Source organism: Xiphophorus couchianus, chromosome 4 (genome assembly GCF_001444195.1).
Source record: "Xiphophorus couchianus chromosome 4, X_couchianus-1.0, whole genome shotgun sequence".
Classification (NCBI taxonomy): Eukaryota; Metazoa; Chordata; class Actinopteri; order Cyprinodontiformes; family Poeciliidae; genus Xiphophorus; species Xiphophorus couchianus.
In genome coordinates, this window is record NC_040231.1 from 34,018,884 (window position 1) to 34,035,553 (window position 16,670).

A 16,670-nucleotide genomic window follows, 5' to 3' on the forward strand; every position below is an offset into this window, starting at 1 on the left:
TTTTCTCAGAGAACAGATCCAAGAACCAACTGAAGAGGAATTAGCTTGCCAGTTACACCAGCACCCTCACCTCCACCTGGAATGGAGACATGAACATCAGAACATTAGGCCCTCTCTGCCTTCTCTGAGGCCCTGAAGCTGCTGGTGGAGTAGGAAGGTGTTCAAGTAAATCAAAAGTAGACTTTCCCTTCAGAAGAACTAAGCACAAGGATTCAACTGGAGGTTTACTTTGAAACTCAAACCATTAATTGGGTTAATTCAAGAGTTTTGAATGTGTAGGTTTTTTGTTTTTTTCTCTCTGCAAAGAGTTGCTGTACCAAATCTGTCATTTACAGAAAAGTAAGCCATATTTTCTCTTTTTTTATTAAACTGGAGTCGTTTGAACAATACTGAACCAGGAGAGAGAGTAGAGGAGGATATGGGGATGTGGTGGAGGTTCAGAGCTGCCATGGCCTCTTGGACCAGTAAGACTGAGAAGCAGCAGTAATTCCTCTGCCAGGCGAGAAAACGGGAAGGCCTATTTCCTTAGAGCTCTGACTATATCCAAACAGCACTAAATACAAAATCAGTTCTCTGATTTATAGTTCGTTCACCAACATTCTTGGAGCTGATTGAACCCACTGTGGTCACCATGACATAAATTACTCTGCAAAGTGCAAAATATTTGACTTCTGCACAGCACAACATGCCTGAATTGAAGTAGCTGCGCAAACCGTTTTTAACTCGACTTATGACCTTTCTGTCGGGTCAGATTCTAATACAATTGTCAGTGTTCGGGCCGTCTACTATCAGATAAGCCCAACTCAGTCAGATACACCCTGCAGGGTCACGGCTTGGCTAAATCAAGCGCTCCCTCTAATGTGTTGCAGACACAAACATGTTAGAATTGATCCAACATTTACAAAAACATGTCATCCAAATTTTGTTTTCTGGGCATAGAAGCCACTGTGGCGTCAGTACTAAAACAAATACTTAAACAAATCTGATCAGAGATTCTTTTTAGCGACAGTTGTGTCTTTAGGTTAGACTACAGTCCCAGATTTCATAGTTCTGCATTTAGGAAAAAAAGTACCCTGAGTCCTAAAATGGTTTTATTTTACCTTGGATGTATTTTAGGTATCGCTGTAAATATATGAAAAGGAATTAAATCAGATTGTTTAGTTTAGTTTAGTTTGTAAGTACTGCTAAAAACTTAGTCTGATGTATCGACGTTTTTCTATTTATTAAAATAATGAGAACATTAGCCCTCTTGTGTAAGAAGCTGCTGGATTGTTGATGTGATTGGTCTGATTGCTCGTTCTAGGAGGTTGGCTGCAGTCAGCATGCTCTACATGTGGAATGAAGGGAGTTTCCAGGATTTTGTGAATTATATCAACAGGATGAGAAAAACAATCCAGGAAACACCTTGATTTGCAGAATAAATATCTTGGCTTGTGGCTGGACAATAAGCTGGACTTTACAAGCAACACAAAGCAGCTCGCCCAGACCAGGATGTACTACTGAGATCCTTTAACATCTATGAAAAGCTGCTGGGGTTGTTTGACCAGTTTGCTGTTGCCAGCATTTAGTGATGCGCTGTGGTATGCTGGGGTAGAAGCATCTCAAAGGCTGACCTTTCCAGGCTGGAGAAACAAATCCAGTAGGCTGGCTCAGTGGTCGGTATGAGGCTGGACTCTGGCAACAGTAGCAGAGAGGAGAACGTTGCAGAAACTCCAGGCTATTATGGACAATGCCAGCCACCCTCTTCATTCTGTCATCAGCAGCCAGGAAAGCAGGTTCAGTAGGAGACTGCTTCTTCTAAAGTGCAGGACCAACAGACTGAGGAAGTCCTTTGTCTCTTGTGCAATGAAATTGTTCAACTCTTCACTGGAGGTTAGAAGGAAGGCTAACAGGAGTACAACAAAAACAGTGGGACTATAGGGTAGGGATGTTTATGTATTTTTTAAAAAACAACATTAATTTAAGTATTTGATGTATGGGTGCTCTGCGAGAGATGGGAATTACAATTTCCCTAAGGGAAAATCCTAAAGGGATTAATAAAGTTTCTATCCATCTGTCTGTCTGACTGTCTGCCCGTCCATCAGGTCATCCGTCAGTCTGTCTATTGTTATCTAATCTCATCTATCCAAAGCAGGTTGATTTGTCAGACATTGCTTTCCCAAGTACAAATGTTTCCTTTTGGAACACGGCTTAACACTGCGAATTGTCAAACACAGATCTAACTTTCCTAAAACACATTTAATCAGGGCTAAAATGGAAATCCCATATTCTCAATCTGTGTGTGACAATGTTTAATGTATGCGTGTTTGTGTTAGTGTTATTATTTCTGGAGAAACTATATGTTTTCCCATTTTGGGCATTCAGGGAGGGAATTTGTTTGAAGCAGGGTTCATTGGTCCTGCTGAGGTCTGGGCCCTGCCCTTTCAAATCACGGATAAACTTTATCTGAAAATCTGATATCTGCAAGAACCATTTTACTCAACTTGTATATAAAAAAACAGAGTTCATTCCTTGTGGAATTCTTTTGGTATTTATGAAACAAATTTTTTTATTGGAAAGATGAGAATATTTTATGTTAAGTCTGACTAAAGCAAAAAAAAACAAAAAACATGTTTAATAAAACTTTATCTTTTTTGTGTTGTCTTAATTATTTTTCCTAAAGGGCTTAAAATTGCCATTATTTCTAGTAGTTATATTCATATTAGACCATAAATTGCTAACTGGCAACAGTTATTTTAATTTAATTGAGGGGAACATCAACAGCAGCAATAGAAATAGTAATGGGAGAAATGCTATTAGATTTAAGAAGAACAAAACTAGAAATAAATTATTGGTTAAATTTACAAGGCAATAACTTTAATCATACAACTTGGGAAATTTTAAATCCATGTTGGGAAAAGAAAGAAATGAGGAGTTTTGGATGGAAAATTGAAAAGAAAATAAAAGAATTTAAAATTAATAGTTTAGAAATTAGTCAAACAACATCCATATCAATTATACCACCTTGGATTCTACCAGAAGCAATAGTAGATATGTAAATAATGGAAAAGAAACAAGATAAATCTTACATCATAGTTATTCAGTACAATTATATTTAAACAATTATTATCAATATATTCAAATCTATACAGATGCATCAAAAATAACTGGAAAAATAGGAATAGCTTTTGTAGCACCAGAATTCAATATAAACATAGGAAAACGAATTACAGATGCATTATAAGTATAGACAGGAGAAATGTTATTAGCTTTACAATGGGTAGAAGACAAAACCATTAAAAACAATATGTTCAGATTCAAGGTCTGCATTATTAAGTTTAAAATAATAATTCAGATAGCAGGATGGACATTTTATTAGAAATATTTAATACATTATTCAGAATAGAAAATATGAGTTTCATAGTTATATTTGTGTGGGTTCCAACTTCCAGCACATATTGGAATAGAAGGAAATGAGAGGACTGATAAAATGGCAAAGGCAATTCAAAATCCTATTAGTTTTACAGTTAAAACAAGTAAATCTGAGGGAAAGAGTATTGTTAAACAAATACTGATGAAAGTACGGCAAAAAAATGTGGGATGAAGAAAAAACAAGAAGAGGGTTTTATAAAATTCAGAAGACTGTAGGAGAAGAAGAAATAGAAAGGAGGAAAGAATGATAGCAAGGTTGAGATTTGAACATACAGGACTTAACTATGCACTCTTTAAGATTCATAAGTACAATACTGGTAAATGTGATCACTGGAAAATATGAAGCAATGGAGCATGTTATTTTAGCATGATATATGAGGAGAGAGTTTGAAAGTATTAAGGAAAAGGTTAATTTATTAGTTATTTTGAGGAAGAATTTGGGGAGTAAACATGTACAAATAGTTATTCGGTTTTTATAGAAAACTAAATTATTTCATGGATGGATGGATGGATGGATGGATGGATGGATGGATAGATAGATAGATAGATAGATAGATAGATAGATAGATAGATAGATAGATAGATAGATAGATAGATAGATAGATAGATAGATAGATCATCACGAACCACACTCCATACCAGTAAGTGGCGGTAACGTCACTAACAGTTTGTGGCCAACCGCCAGTAAAACCAAGAAGAAGAAGAAAAAGAAGAAGACGCAAAACAGTGACTTCTTACACTAAGCTAACGGAGTCGATGGTAGCTCTTGCGTAGAATCTAGTCTGCAGTCAACCTTAGAAAGCTGCGATGGAAGGTGAGTTGAAGTCCGAGGGAGCTAAATGTTGCTCAGCGGACCGAAAGATTGACTCCTTTCGAGTCTAGGACACACACTCACACATGTTTGCGTGGCTACCTTTCTGGGGACTTTCCATTGACTTCCATTCATTTTTACAGCCAAAATCTTACCCTTATCCTAACCCTAACCAAAACTCAATTCACACCTTAGTCCTAAATGTAACCCCTGACCCAAAAACAGCGTTTCTCCTTGTGGGACCAGGCAATGGGTCCCCACAACCTAGTATGTGTCAGGAAAATGGTATCCACTTCCATTATGTGTGGAAGTGGAGGGAGTGAGAAAGAACACATTTCTTGAAACTAGTTAGCTAACCAAGCTAGCCAACATTACTGTCTGTGTCCTGTTGTGCTATGTGTATCACGCATGTGTGTGCAGTTATTTATCCATCCATCCATCTTCTTCCGCTTATCTGGAGTCGGGTCGAGGGCCAGATTTTTTACTTTATTTTTTGAGATGATAAAAGAAAGAACCTTGAACACATTGATCAACAGGTTATGCATATCATTCAACACATTCTCTCTTTTGGTTTTCTCATCCAGGGTGTCAGAGGCACACACAAATAATACACATGCACAATAATTTTATTAAGCTAGTTAACATTATCGCCTATATTTATAGGCGATAATGTTAACTAGCTTAGTTAGATAACTGGTGTTAGCTAACTTCGAAGAAGGCTAATATGTTGATTCGTGACAATAACACTTTCGCAGTACTTATAATTGATACACACATACACATTTATGAGGTAAAAAATAAAGATAATACTTGTATGTAAGAGTTCTTGCTGTGGAAAATATTGTTAAACTAAAAATTTTAATTGCATGATACAAGTAGCATGTTTTTTGCGGAATACCTAGAATATGAAGTGATGAAAACCTTTCATTGCAAATAGTGAAAAAAGATGACCTCACTGGGTCAAAAAAGACCCACTTACGCATCAGAGGGTTAAGACTGCTTTCTGAAATAATGAGATATTGCAATGGTGCGGGTCAGAGCAAGGTTAGAGGAGAGAGGGTTAGTAACAGGTGTTAGCCTTTTTGACTTGAAGTACCCTCATCTGTCTTAGACCTTAGCAGAACACGTGGGTAAGTGATTCTACACTATCACTTTATTTTGCATACACACATGACTATACAAAGCCAGGCCTCCACAGCACGTATAATGTGCTTTCATACCTGAAAAGTAACATATGGTACAGCTGCCTCACAAAAATCTGTCTCTAAAAGCAATGTGACCTGAATTCACTCACTCAAAACGGAATGTGTGGTGCAACCAAATCGTTTTTAAGAACCAAGCAGTTCAATAACTGTCAAAATAATCTACCATATTTTTCACAACCAAAAAAGGTTCTTTGGCTGTCTTTTTGATATTACTGGATTCTTCCAAAACAAGATTACACAAACTGTAAAACTACTTCTGAGGTATTGCTTAATGATGTTAGCAACAGAATTGTTTACTGTATTCTGTAAAAATTAAGACATTAAAAAACACTTTATCGATTAATAATTTGGTGATGACTAATTAGAACACCAAGGAGCCGACTCAATGACTGCAGATGGATATGTTGTACAGCTCTGTTGCCAATTAGTCTAATGCTCAGAAACATCCTTTATGTGGTTTCCATCATACTTTGAAATACTTCCAGTAAAAGCAATAGTTCTAGAGGCAGAGTCCTAACACTCAGGCAATCAAAGCCTGATTTGATTGCACCACATACCGACTTCTTTGAAGTTTTATTTTAGAAAAGCCAAATTCAGGAATGTGTTAAACGATGACTATTCTCATGTCCAGCTCATTGAAGTCAGTCAGTTTAGCAGCTCAGGGTTTGATCATGTTGGGTCTTTTTCTGATGTTCAATTTTCCAATAATTGTGGTATTTTTCATGCAGTACCATGTTGAACCCTACAGATGACCTCTGTTTCTGTCCAATGGGACATTTGTTTGTGTCTTTCAACAGAAGCACAAATTTACAGCAAAATTCCTCGAGATCTAGTGAATCGTCTTGGTGTTGAGGTGAGCGGACTTTCTCTGATTGGAAGTTGCACATAATTTTGTTGAAAATCAATGAGGTACGCAATAATCATCTGGGTTTCTTTTTGGGCAACAAACTCTTTTTTTTTTTTTTTTTTACATTTGTCTGTCTCGTAGCCTCACAACAGCTCTAAAGCTGCAAAGTTTACTGAAGCCCATCTGAAGCAGTGCACTCAGCAGCCGAGCCGACTGGATGTGAAGAGCATGCTGACTCATAAGGCTGTGCTGCTGGGCTACAGTCGGCCCAAAAGAGACACAGCCAAAACCAGAAACAGGAAGAAAGCCAAAGGACTCAATGCGCGACAGAAGAGAATGATGAAGGTTTTCCACATCAAGCCTCAACACCAGAGGTTAGTTGGGGTGATGTGATATGTGTGTGTGTGTTGGGGAAAGGGAGGTACTTTTTTTCCTAAATTCCCCCTGTCATGGATTTCCAGGTATGAGCTTTTCTTGCCGCTACACCAGCTATGGAGACAATATGTTGTGGACCTGTGTGGTGGACTCAAACCGACGGTGTAAGTCAGTCCACCAGGAGGCGGAGCTCCCAGATGTCCAACTTCCTGCTGCTCCTGATGATTGTCTCCATGTTTTCTTCCAGGAATCCACAGATTGTGCAGCAAAAGCTTCTGAAGGCAGACTTGCACGGAGCCATCATCACAGGTAGATTTCCCATTAAAGAGCCTGACCCTCAGTCACCGTTGACCCATTCAGGCTGCATTGTTGGTGGGAAAAAGAAACATTTTCCCCTGAGAATTTTCCTGAGTTATAAAATCTGTCTGCAGGAATCAGAACACTTTCCTCTAAACTTGTGAATTTCCTGTTTTTATTTCTTCTGACTTTAGTTGCCACCTTTTTTGATTCATTAGCAGGAAAATGTGTGTCACAATTTTAGAAATCTTACCTGAATGCAGCTGCAGTGATCCAACAGAACACTAGTGTCAGCTTGTGACACCAGACTGTAACATGCTTCTTTCTGTCACAGTGGTGCGTTCTAAATGTCCGTCCTATGTGGGAACTACAGGGATTCTCATGCAAGAATTCAAACATGTGTTCAAAATCATCACCAAAGAAGACCAGGTCAAAGGTCAGTGAAACTGTCCTGGGTTCGTTTGTATCTGATTGCTGGGCTTAGTTGCTTCGCACCATCAACTGGCAAAACTTAGTCTAGGGCTCATACTGCAGCCTGAAGTGACTCGAATGCGATTTTTTTGTTTGTTTGCTTTTTTTGTACTTATGCAAAATGTATCTGATCTCTTCATAATAATTTGAACATCTCAGATCTACAGTGTATCACAAAAGTGAGTACAACCCTCACCTTTCTGAAGATATTTAAGTATATCTTTTCATGGGACAACACTGACAGAATGACACTTTTACACAATGAAAAGTAGTCTGTGCAGCTTAAATAAAGTGTAACTTTATTCTTCCCTCAAAATAACTCTATATACAGCCATTAATGTCTAAACCATCTGCAACAAAAGTGAGTACACCCCTAAGAGACCGAAAGGTCCAAATTGAGGACTTCTTGTCATTTCTTTCCAAAATGTCATGTGACTAGTTAGTGTTACTAGGTCTTAGGTGTGCATAAGAAGGAGGTATTTTCAATTCTTAGTACAGCTCTCACAATATTTCATACTGGTCACTGAAAGTTCCAACATGGCACCTCATGGCAAATAACTCTCTGACCCCAAATAGATGTGTTCATAATTTGTTGTGGCCAGTCACATTTAGAAAATAGCACCAAAGATGACAATATGTGACTTAACAGACTAATATTTTCATTTCAAGTTGTATTATATTAATTAATTATATTAATTATGCATGGCAATTTCAAGTTAGGTCAGTGAGTGTTTGTTAAAGTGGTCTACAGACTGAAAAGGTTTTAGAAACTCTGACATAGAATCATTAAAACTCCATCTGAAAATGTTGAAGATGACAAACTTTTCAGCCACTGCCTGAACTTTTGCGATAGCTGTAGAATATATCACGTATTCACCCAGATACAATTGCTGTCAACTGTCCCATCAGTCTGTATGGGAGACAGGTCTCTAAACATCTGCTTGTTTTCTTGTCTCCTGTGTCCAGTGATCCCAAAGAGGAACAGTGTGTTTTCTGTAGAGTTGGACAGCTTTGTCTCACACATTTATGGAAGCAAAATGGAGTTCCGAGCCAGCGAACGTTCTGCCAAGAAGTTGAAAGTGAAAGGAACTATAGACCTCTAAAGGCACCCAGCGATGTCATCTCTCCTTGCCCCTACTGGATGATAAAGGAACTGCACACATGCCAAGCATGCAACAGGGCATGTACTCTACACAAACAGCTTGTGCAGAACTCAGACTGTTCAATCAAATCTCCTGGCAGTGAAGAGTGTAGACGGTCATCTGAATGGTGGGCGGAGCTTCTTCAAAGCAGAGTCACTCAGGATCCTGGAAGTCAGCTAGCAGGATCTCATTCGGGCTGTTACTTGGAGCGCTAATGGTTCGTTTTTGACAGTCGGGAGTGAGTCTTGAGTGAGAAACAAAGTGGATCGCTGTCTGAACTCTGGGCCATTTTCACCCGAAGAGCTCCTACAGTCTTGAATCGTCCAGAATTTGATCCTTTTTATTTTTAGATGCATTTGGAAAAATAAAAAGCAAGATTCTAAAAATGTAAGCTTTTCTAAAGGATAATAATCTGAATTTCTGATAAATGAATGTGCAACAGTGCAACTAATTTTTTTGTTGTTTTTTAAATCAGTAATATATAACCCAAATATATGGAAAATAAAAAAGCTCAATTTCGCAACATTTTGGGCCCTCAGACCCTTTTAGGTTTTGAAACTAATCCAGTCCTAATGTAGCTAATTAGACTTAAGTGTTCAGCATGGAGTTCTTTCTGGGTCATACAGATAATAATAGTAATGCGGAGATGGTTTCTAGTTGGGTATCTAGAATGTGATGAAAACTACCTGAGAAATCTGGAAATGAAAGTTTGGTTAAGTACAGAATTTTCAAACTGAGCACAAGCTTCCATACTGTAGCATTCTACCTCAAATATAAAAATTCATACTATTATGAAATGTAAGTTAAACTAAATGTGTTTTTTTTTCTTCAGAAATAAATGACTCACTTCACTGTTTGATGAAACAGTCATTTTTTAGTTAACCCTTAGCTAAACCCTTATCTAATTCAACTCAAATCATCAAACAGCCAAGGTGGGGTATGAATACCACTTGATGATGCGCACTGTGCTCATAGCAAAGATGATATTTGGAGAACATTGACATCTAGCTGTCAACTACAAAAATTAAAATTTTCTGCGTAAATACAGTGCTGAATGTTTTTTGTTGAAAATTGCAAAAGCGTTTGAAGTCAACTGCAGAAATGTAAGAAATAGGCAGAAGCAGCAGAACAAAGCAAAAAACTGCAAAGTACCTAAACAGGATAATTACCACAGAAAAACTGTTGAAGAGGAGCAAGAACTTGTGAACAACACAAAAATCCCACCCATTGAGTATTATTAGTATTAGAAATACCAGGTATTTCTAATACTAAAACGGTGCATAGAAAGCTAAACTGTTGGGTCACAACAGTTTATGAGTTAAAATTAGACAAATGGTAAAACTAGCTAAAATAGTAATGATAGCATCTAGGCTAGCACTAGCATTTTGACTTGCGGTAATATATTTCATGCAATGTGAAAAAAGTGGAAAAGGTAAAATGAGCTAAATAAGCTAAAACTAGCTTTAAAAACTGATAGCACATAGCATGTTTGTTGTTTTTTAACTTTCAAACAAATAACATGAACATACAGTACATAGAGGATCTTTAACACAATGACAAATGCCACATAAAAAACAAACAAAAAAAAAAGAATAACCACAGACATTGACAGGCTGCACAGTGGCGCAGTTGATAGCACTGTTGCCTTGCAGCAAGAAGGTCCTGGGTTCGATTCCCGGCCGGGGTCTTTCTGCATGGAGTTGCAGTGCAACCCTGTGCATGCGTGGGTTCTCTCCGGGTACTCCGGCTTCCTCCCACAGTCCAAAAACATGACTGTTAGGTTAATTGGTCTATCTAAATTCTCCCTAGGGGTGTGTGTGTGTGAATGGTTGTTTGTCCTGTATGTCTTTGTGTTGCCCTGCGACAGACTGGCGACCTGTCCAGGGTGTATCCCGCCTGGAACGTAGCTGGAGATGGGCACCAGCAACCCTCCCGACGCCATTAGGGACAAAGGGTGAACAGAAAATGGATGGATGGATGGATGGGACAGACATTGACAAGTTTGATGTTGATGCCTTGCAATCTTCAAAGTAGAACAAAGTAAAAAAACAAGTTAAACATGCACATAAATTGGTAACATAAAACAATGTGCATCTTTCCGTCTATATTATTTTCTTAAAAAGTGTCAAATACATTCAAATACATATAACAAAGGGTTTGTTACAGCAAAAGAAGCAAATATAAATATAACAGATAAAGTTAAATTTCTCTCCTCCATGGGCTGCCACCTTATCGTGGTGGAGGGGTTTGAGTGCCCCAATGATCCTAGGAGCTATGCTGTCTGGGGCTTCATGCCCCTGGTAGGGTCACCCAAGGCAGACAGGTCCTAGGTGAGGGACCAGACAAAGTGCAGCCCGAAGACCCCAATGATGAAGGAAAACCTTGGACTTGGTGTTCCCTCGCCCGGACGCGGGTCACCGGGGCCCCACTCTGGAGCCAGGCCTGGAGGGGGGGCACGATGGCGAGCGTCTGGTGGCCGGGCTTTTACCCATGGAGCCCGGCCGGGCTCAGCCCGAAGAGGAAACATGGGCCCCCCCTCCCATGGGCCCACCACCCGTGGGAGGGGCCAAAGGGGTCGGGTGCACTGTGTGATGGGTGGCGGCCAAGGGAGGGGACACTGGCGGTCCGATCCTCGGTTGCAGAAACTGGCTCTTGGGACGTGGAATGTCACCTCTCTGGTGGGGAAGGAGCCGGAGCTAGTGCGTGAGGTCGAGAGGTTCCGGCTAGAAATAGTCGGTCTCACCTCGGCGCATGGCTCTGGTTCTGGAACCAGTCTCCTTGAGAGGGGCTGGACATACTTCCACTCTGGAGTTGCCCAGGGAGAGAGACGTCGGGCAGGAGTGGGCATACTTGTTGCTCCCCATCTCGGCGCCTGTATGTTGGGGTTTACCCCGGTGAACGAGAGGGTAGCATCCCTCCGCCTACGGGTGGGGGGACGGGTTCTGACTGTCGTTTGTGCTTACGGGCCGAACGACAGTTCAGATTACCCACCCTTTTTGGAGTCCTTAGAGGGGGTACTGGAGAGTGCTCCTCCTGGGGACTCCCTTGTTCTGCTGGGGGACTTCAACGCTCACGTGGGCAACGACAGTGAGACCTGGAGGGGCGTGGTTGGGAGGAACGGCCCGCCCGACCTGAACTCGAGCGGTGTTCTGTTGCTGGACTTCTGTGCTCGCCATGGATTGTCCATAACGAACACCATGTTCAAGCATAAGGGTGTCCATATGTGCACTTGGCACCAGGACACCCTAGGCCGCAGTTCGATGATCGACTTTGTCATCGTTTCATCGGATCTGCGGCCGTATGTCTTGGACACTCGGGTGAAGAGAGGTGCGGAGCTGTCCACTGACTACTACCTGGTGGTGAGTTGGCTCCGGTGGTGGGGGCGAAAGCCGGTCAGACCTGGCAGGCCCAAACGTGTTGTGAGGGTCTGCTGGGAACGTCTGGCGGAATCCCCTGTGAGACGGAGCTTTAACTCCCATCTCCGGCAAAACTTCGAACACGTCCCGGGGGAGGTGGGGGACATGGAGTCTGAGTGGACCGTGTTCCGTGCCTCCATTGTCGAGGTGGCCGATCGGAGCTGTGGCCGCAAGGTTGTCGGTGCCTGTCGTGGCGGCAACCCTCGAACCCGTTGGTGGACACCTTCGGTGAGGGATGCCGTCAGGCTGAAGGAGTCCTATCGGGCCTTTTTGGCCTGTGGGACTCCGGAAGCAGCTGATGGGTACCGGCGGGCAAAGCGGCATGCGGCTCGGGCGGTTGCTGAGGCAAAAACTCGGGCGTGGGAGGAGTTTGGAGAGGCCATGGAGAAAGACTTCCGCACGGCTTCGAGGCGATTCTGGTCCACCATCCGGCGTCTCAGGGGGGGGAAGCGGTGCAGCACCAACACTGTTTATAGTGGGGATGGTGTGCTGCTGACCTCTACTCGGGACGTTGTGGGCCGGTGGGCAGAGTACTTCGAAGACCTCCTCAATCCCACCAACATGCCTTCCACTGAGGAAGCGGAGCCTGGGGACTCTGGGTTGGGCTCTCCAATCTCTGGGGGCGAGGTCGCCGAGGTGGTTAAAAAGCTCCTCGGTGGCAAGGCCCCGGGGGTGGATGAGATCCGCCCGGAGTTCCTTAAGGCTCTGGATGTTGTAGGGTTGTGTTGGTTGACGCGACTCTGCAATATCGCATGGACATCGGGGGCAGTTCCCCTGGATTGGCAGACTGGGGTGGTGGTCCCCCTGTTCAAAAAGGGGGACCGGAGGGTGTGCTCCAATTATAGAGGGGTCACACTCTTAAGCCTCCCTGGCAAGGTCTATTCAGGGGTCCTGGAGAGGAGGGTCCGTCGGATAGTCGAACCTCGGATTCAGGAAGAGCAGTGTGGTTTTCGTCCTGGTCGTGGAACACTGGACCAGCTCTACACCCTCAGCAGGGTCCTGGAGGGTGCATGGGAGTTCGCCCAACCAATCTACATGTGTTTTGTGGACTTGGAGAAGGCGTTCGACCGTGTCCCTCGGGGAGCCCTGTGGGGGGTTCTCCGGGAGTATGGGGTACCGGGCCCTTTGATACGGGCTGTCAGGTCCCTGTATGACCGGTGTCAGAGTCTGGTCCGCATTGCCGGCAGTAAGCCGGGCTCGTTTCCGGTGAGAGTTGGACTCCGCCAGGGCTGCCCTTTGTCACCGATTCTGTTCATCACTTTCATGGACAGAATTTCTAGGCGCAGCCAAGGTGTTGAGGGGATCCGATTTGGTGGCCTTAGGATCTCATCTCTGCTCTTCGCAGACGATGTGGTCCTTTTGGCTTCATCAGATCGTGATCTGCAGCTCTCGCTGGATCGGTTCGCAGCCGAGTGTGAAGCGGCCGGGACGGGGATCAGTGCCTCCAAATCCGAGGCCATGGTCTTGAGCCGGAAAAGGGTAGAGTGCCTTCTCCGGGTCAGGGGGGGTGTCCTGCCCCAAGTGGAGGAGTTTAAGTATCTCGGGATCTTGTTCACGAATGGGGGAAGAAGGGAGCGGGAGATCGACAGGCGGATTGGCGCAGCGTCTGCTGTCAAGCGGGCGCTGTACCGGTCCGTCGTGGTGAAGAGAGAGCTGAGCCAAAAAGCGAAGCTCTCGATTTACCGGTCGATCTACGTTCCCACCCTCATCTATGGTCATGAGCTTTGGGTCATGACCGAAAGAACGAGATCGCGGATACAAGCGGCCGAAATGGGTTTTCTCCGTAGGGTGTCTGGGCTCTCCCTTAGAGATAGGGTGAGAAGCTCAGTCATCCGGGAGGGACTCAGAGTAGAGCCGCTGCTCCTTCACATCGAGAGGAGCCAGTTGAGGTGGCTTGGGCATCTGGTCAGGATGCCTCCTGGACGCCTCCCTGGTGAGGTGTTCCGGGCACGTCCCACCGGGAGGAGGCCCCGGGGAAGACCCAGGACACGCTGGAGAGACTATGTCTCTCGGCTGGCCTGGGAACGCCTCGGGATTCCCCCGGAAGAGCTGGAAGAAGTGGCCGGGGAGAGGGAAGTCTGGGCCTCCCTTCTGAAGCTGCTACCCCCGCGACCCGACCTCGGATAAGCGGAAGAAGATGGATGGATGGATGGATGGAAGTTAAATTTCTGAGGAAGGAATGTTTGTTAAAGTTAAGTTTTTCAAGCCAGTTTCCTTAAATTTATTAAATGAGGGTATTTTTTCACTCCATTTCATCTTGTGGACATATTTTGTAGGATTATTATTGGATTTACTACATATATTTCATCTTGAGAACCTAAAAGAAAAGAAAGGGGAGAATAACAACAAAAAACCAGGATTTCTAGTAGACAAATCCTCCATCACAGCAGCACAAAGCTGCACCACACATGCTGCCCAATTGGCCAAGAGGCCAAAGTCAGTTTCCCAGCTAGCCTTATACTCTGCTCATCAAGAGGCAGAGTGAAACCAGCTGGGCCTGCTTAACCCGCCCAGAGCTCAGCAGCAACCTGAATTGGGGGGGAAATCCTACATGCAGCCACCACTGCATGTAACACATCTAAAGAAAAGGTTGAATTGTTAAATATGAGCAACATTTGCAAATTTGATAAAACAATGTTCTTTCCAATTTTTTCTGTAAGGAGTTTTTGCAAATCCGACCAAAATATTACAGAATTAGAACACTCCACAAATAAATGTTCAATACTTTTGCCCTCACACTGACAAAAAGAGCAGTTGTTGCTGATATTTGGAGAGAAGTGCCAAATGTTACTTTTAACTGGATAATATCTGTGTAAAATCTTAAATAAAAGTTCTTTGATCATATTAGCAAGCATTTGTTTATGAGGCAATAAAAAAATTGCACTCCACAGATTTTTGTTCAAATAACCCCATCTATGTTTGCTTGTTGGAGTACAGAAAGTTTCTAAGTGAGTTCTGATAAACCTGTTTGTAAATTTCTTAAGCATTATATTTGTTCCATCAATTGAAATTAAGTCATGAAGGTACAGTTTGTCTAGATGTATGATTTGTGCTAAGCAATGTAAGCTATGAGGAACAGACTTAACGACCAATTCAAATTCTTTGGGTGATACACACGTGGACAAAATTGTTGGTACCCCTCCATTAATTAAAGAAAAACTCACAATGGTCACAGAAATAACTTGAATCTGACAAAGGCAATAATGAATAAAAAGTCTATGAAAATGAACAAATGAAAGTCAAACATTGCCTTTTAAATATGCTTCAACAGAATTAAAAAAATTAAAAATAAACTAATGAAACAAAATGAACAAAAATGATGTTACTATTTTGTTGCACAACCTTTTGAGGAAATCACTGCAATCAAATGATTCCTAGAACTGTCCATTAGACTTCTGCACCCCTCAGCAGGTATTTGGGCCACTCCTCATGAGCAAACTGCTCTACTAGTCTCAGGTTTAAAGGATGCCTTTTCCAGACTGCATGTTTCAGCTCCTTCCAAAGAGGCTTCAGGTCAGAGCTCATAGAAGACCACTTTAAAATACCAGGGGTGCCCAAAGTCGGTCCTCGAGGGCCGGCATCCTGCATGTTTTAGTTCTCTCCCTGGTTTAATGCACCTGGATCAAATGATGACTCATAAGAAGGCCTAAGAAGAACATTGACATACTGAAAAGATTGTTACTACCACCATTTTTAGCTGTGTGTTTGGGGTCATTATCCTGTTGCAAGACACATGACCTACATCACATTTCTGACACATTAGACACATTTCTTTCCAGAGTCTTTTGATAGTTTTCAGATTTCAATATACCCTGCACAGATTTAAGTCACCTTTGCTGCCAGATGCAGCAAAGCAGCCCCAGAACATAACAGAGCCTCCTCCATGTTTCACAGTAGGGACAGTGTTCTTTTCTTGATATGCTTAATTTTTCCATCTGCGAACATAAAGCTGATGTGTCTTGCCAAAAAGTAACATTTTTGTCTCATCTATCATAGGACATTTTCCCAGAAACTTTATGGCTAGTCAACATGTAGTTTGGAAAACTACAGCCTGGCCTTTTCATTAATTGTTTTCAGTAATGGTGTTCTTCTTGGTCGTTGCCCATTAAGTCCATTTTGGCTCAACCAATGACAGATTGTGCGATCTGATACTGATGTTCCTTGAGCTTCAAGTTCACCTTTAATCTCTTTAGTTGAATAAAGTTTTTCTGGGCTCATTTGTTATCGTTTGTACTATCCGACACTTTGTTTTATCAATTTTCTTTCTGCAGCCACGTCCAGGGAGGTTGGCTACAGTTACATGCATCCTAAATTTCTGAATAATATGTGCAACTGTTGTCACAGGAACATCAAGCTGCTTCGAGATGGTCTTATAATCTTTACCTATAACATAATTGTCTATAATTTTCTTTCTAGTGTCCTGAGACAACTCTTTCCTTTACTTCCTCTGGTGCATGTTAAACGTGGTACACCAAACAGCACAATGACTACATGGAGCTCACTGAAAGATTACAAGAATGTAGACACCTGTGATGCTAATTAGTGGACACGCCTTGATTTAAAATAATTATTATTTTCACATTATTTTCAGTGGTGCCATCATTTTTGTTCAGGCCTGTTTCATCAGTTTATTTGTTAACATAATTCTGTTGAAGCATGTTTGAAAAGCAATGTCTGACTTTCATTTGGTCATTT

General features: G+C 42.3%; 2 protein-coding genes across 2 annotated transcripts in view; both read left to right on the forward strand.

The window, feature by feature from the left end:
* The window catches only part of tpcn2 (two pore segment channel 2), a 32,227-nt gene extending 29,720 nt beyond the window's left edge, over nt 1-2,507 (forward strand). Inside the window, exon 25 of the mRNA XM_028014862.1 lies at nt 10-2,507. Within this exon, the coding sequence (XP_027870663.1) occupies nt 10-136 (127 nt within the window). The 3' untranslated portion in view covers nt 137-2,507. The remainder of the gene's footprint in view (nt 1-9) is intronic.
* Nucleotides 2,508-4,090: 1,583 nt separating this feature from the next.
* On the forward strand, nt 4,091-9,604 carry pop4 (POP4 homolog, ribonuclease P/MRP subunit). The gene is made up of 7 exons (XM_028014925.1): nt 4,091-4,225; nt 6,225-6,280; nt 6,416-6,648; nt 6,736-6,813; nt 6,897-6,958; nt 7,281-7,382; nt 8,384-9,604. Exons 1-7 carry the CDS (start codon nt 4,219-4,221, stop codon nt 8,518-8,520), a joined length of 675 nt encoding a protein of 224 aa, XP_027870726.1. The 5' UTR covers nt 4,091-4,218; the 3' UTR covers nt 8,521-9,604.
* Nucleotides 9,605-16,670: the final 7,066 nt, after the last annotated feature.

Bases quoted from the DNA above. Each gene is read 5' to 3' on its own strand.
- pop4 (XM_028014925.1), top strand. The intron at 6,281-6,415 runs GTGAGCGGACTT...TCTGTCTCGTAG, and splicing joins TGAATCGTCTTGGTGTTGAG to CCTCACAACAGCTCTAAAGC. The intron at 6,649-6,735 runs GTTAGTTGGGGT...ATGGATTTCCAG, and splicing joins ATCAAGCCTCAACACCAGAG to GTATGAGCTTTTCTTGCCGC.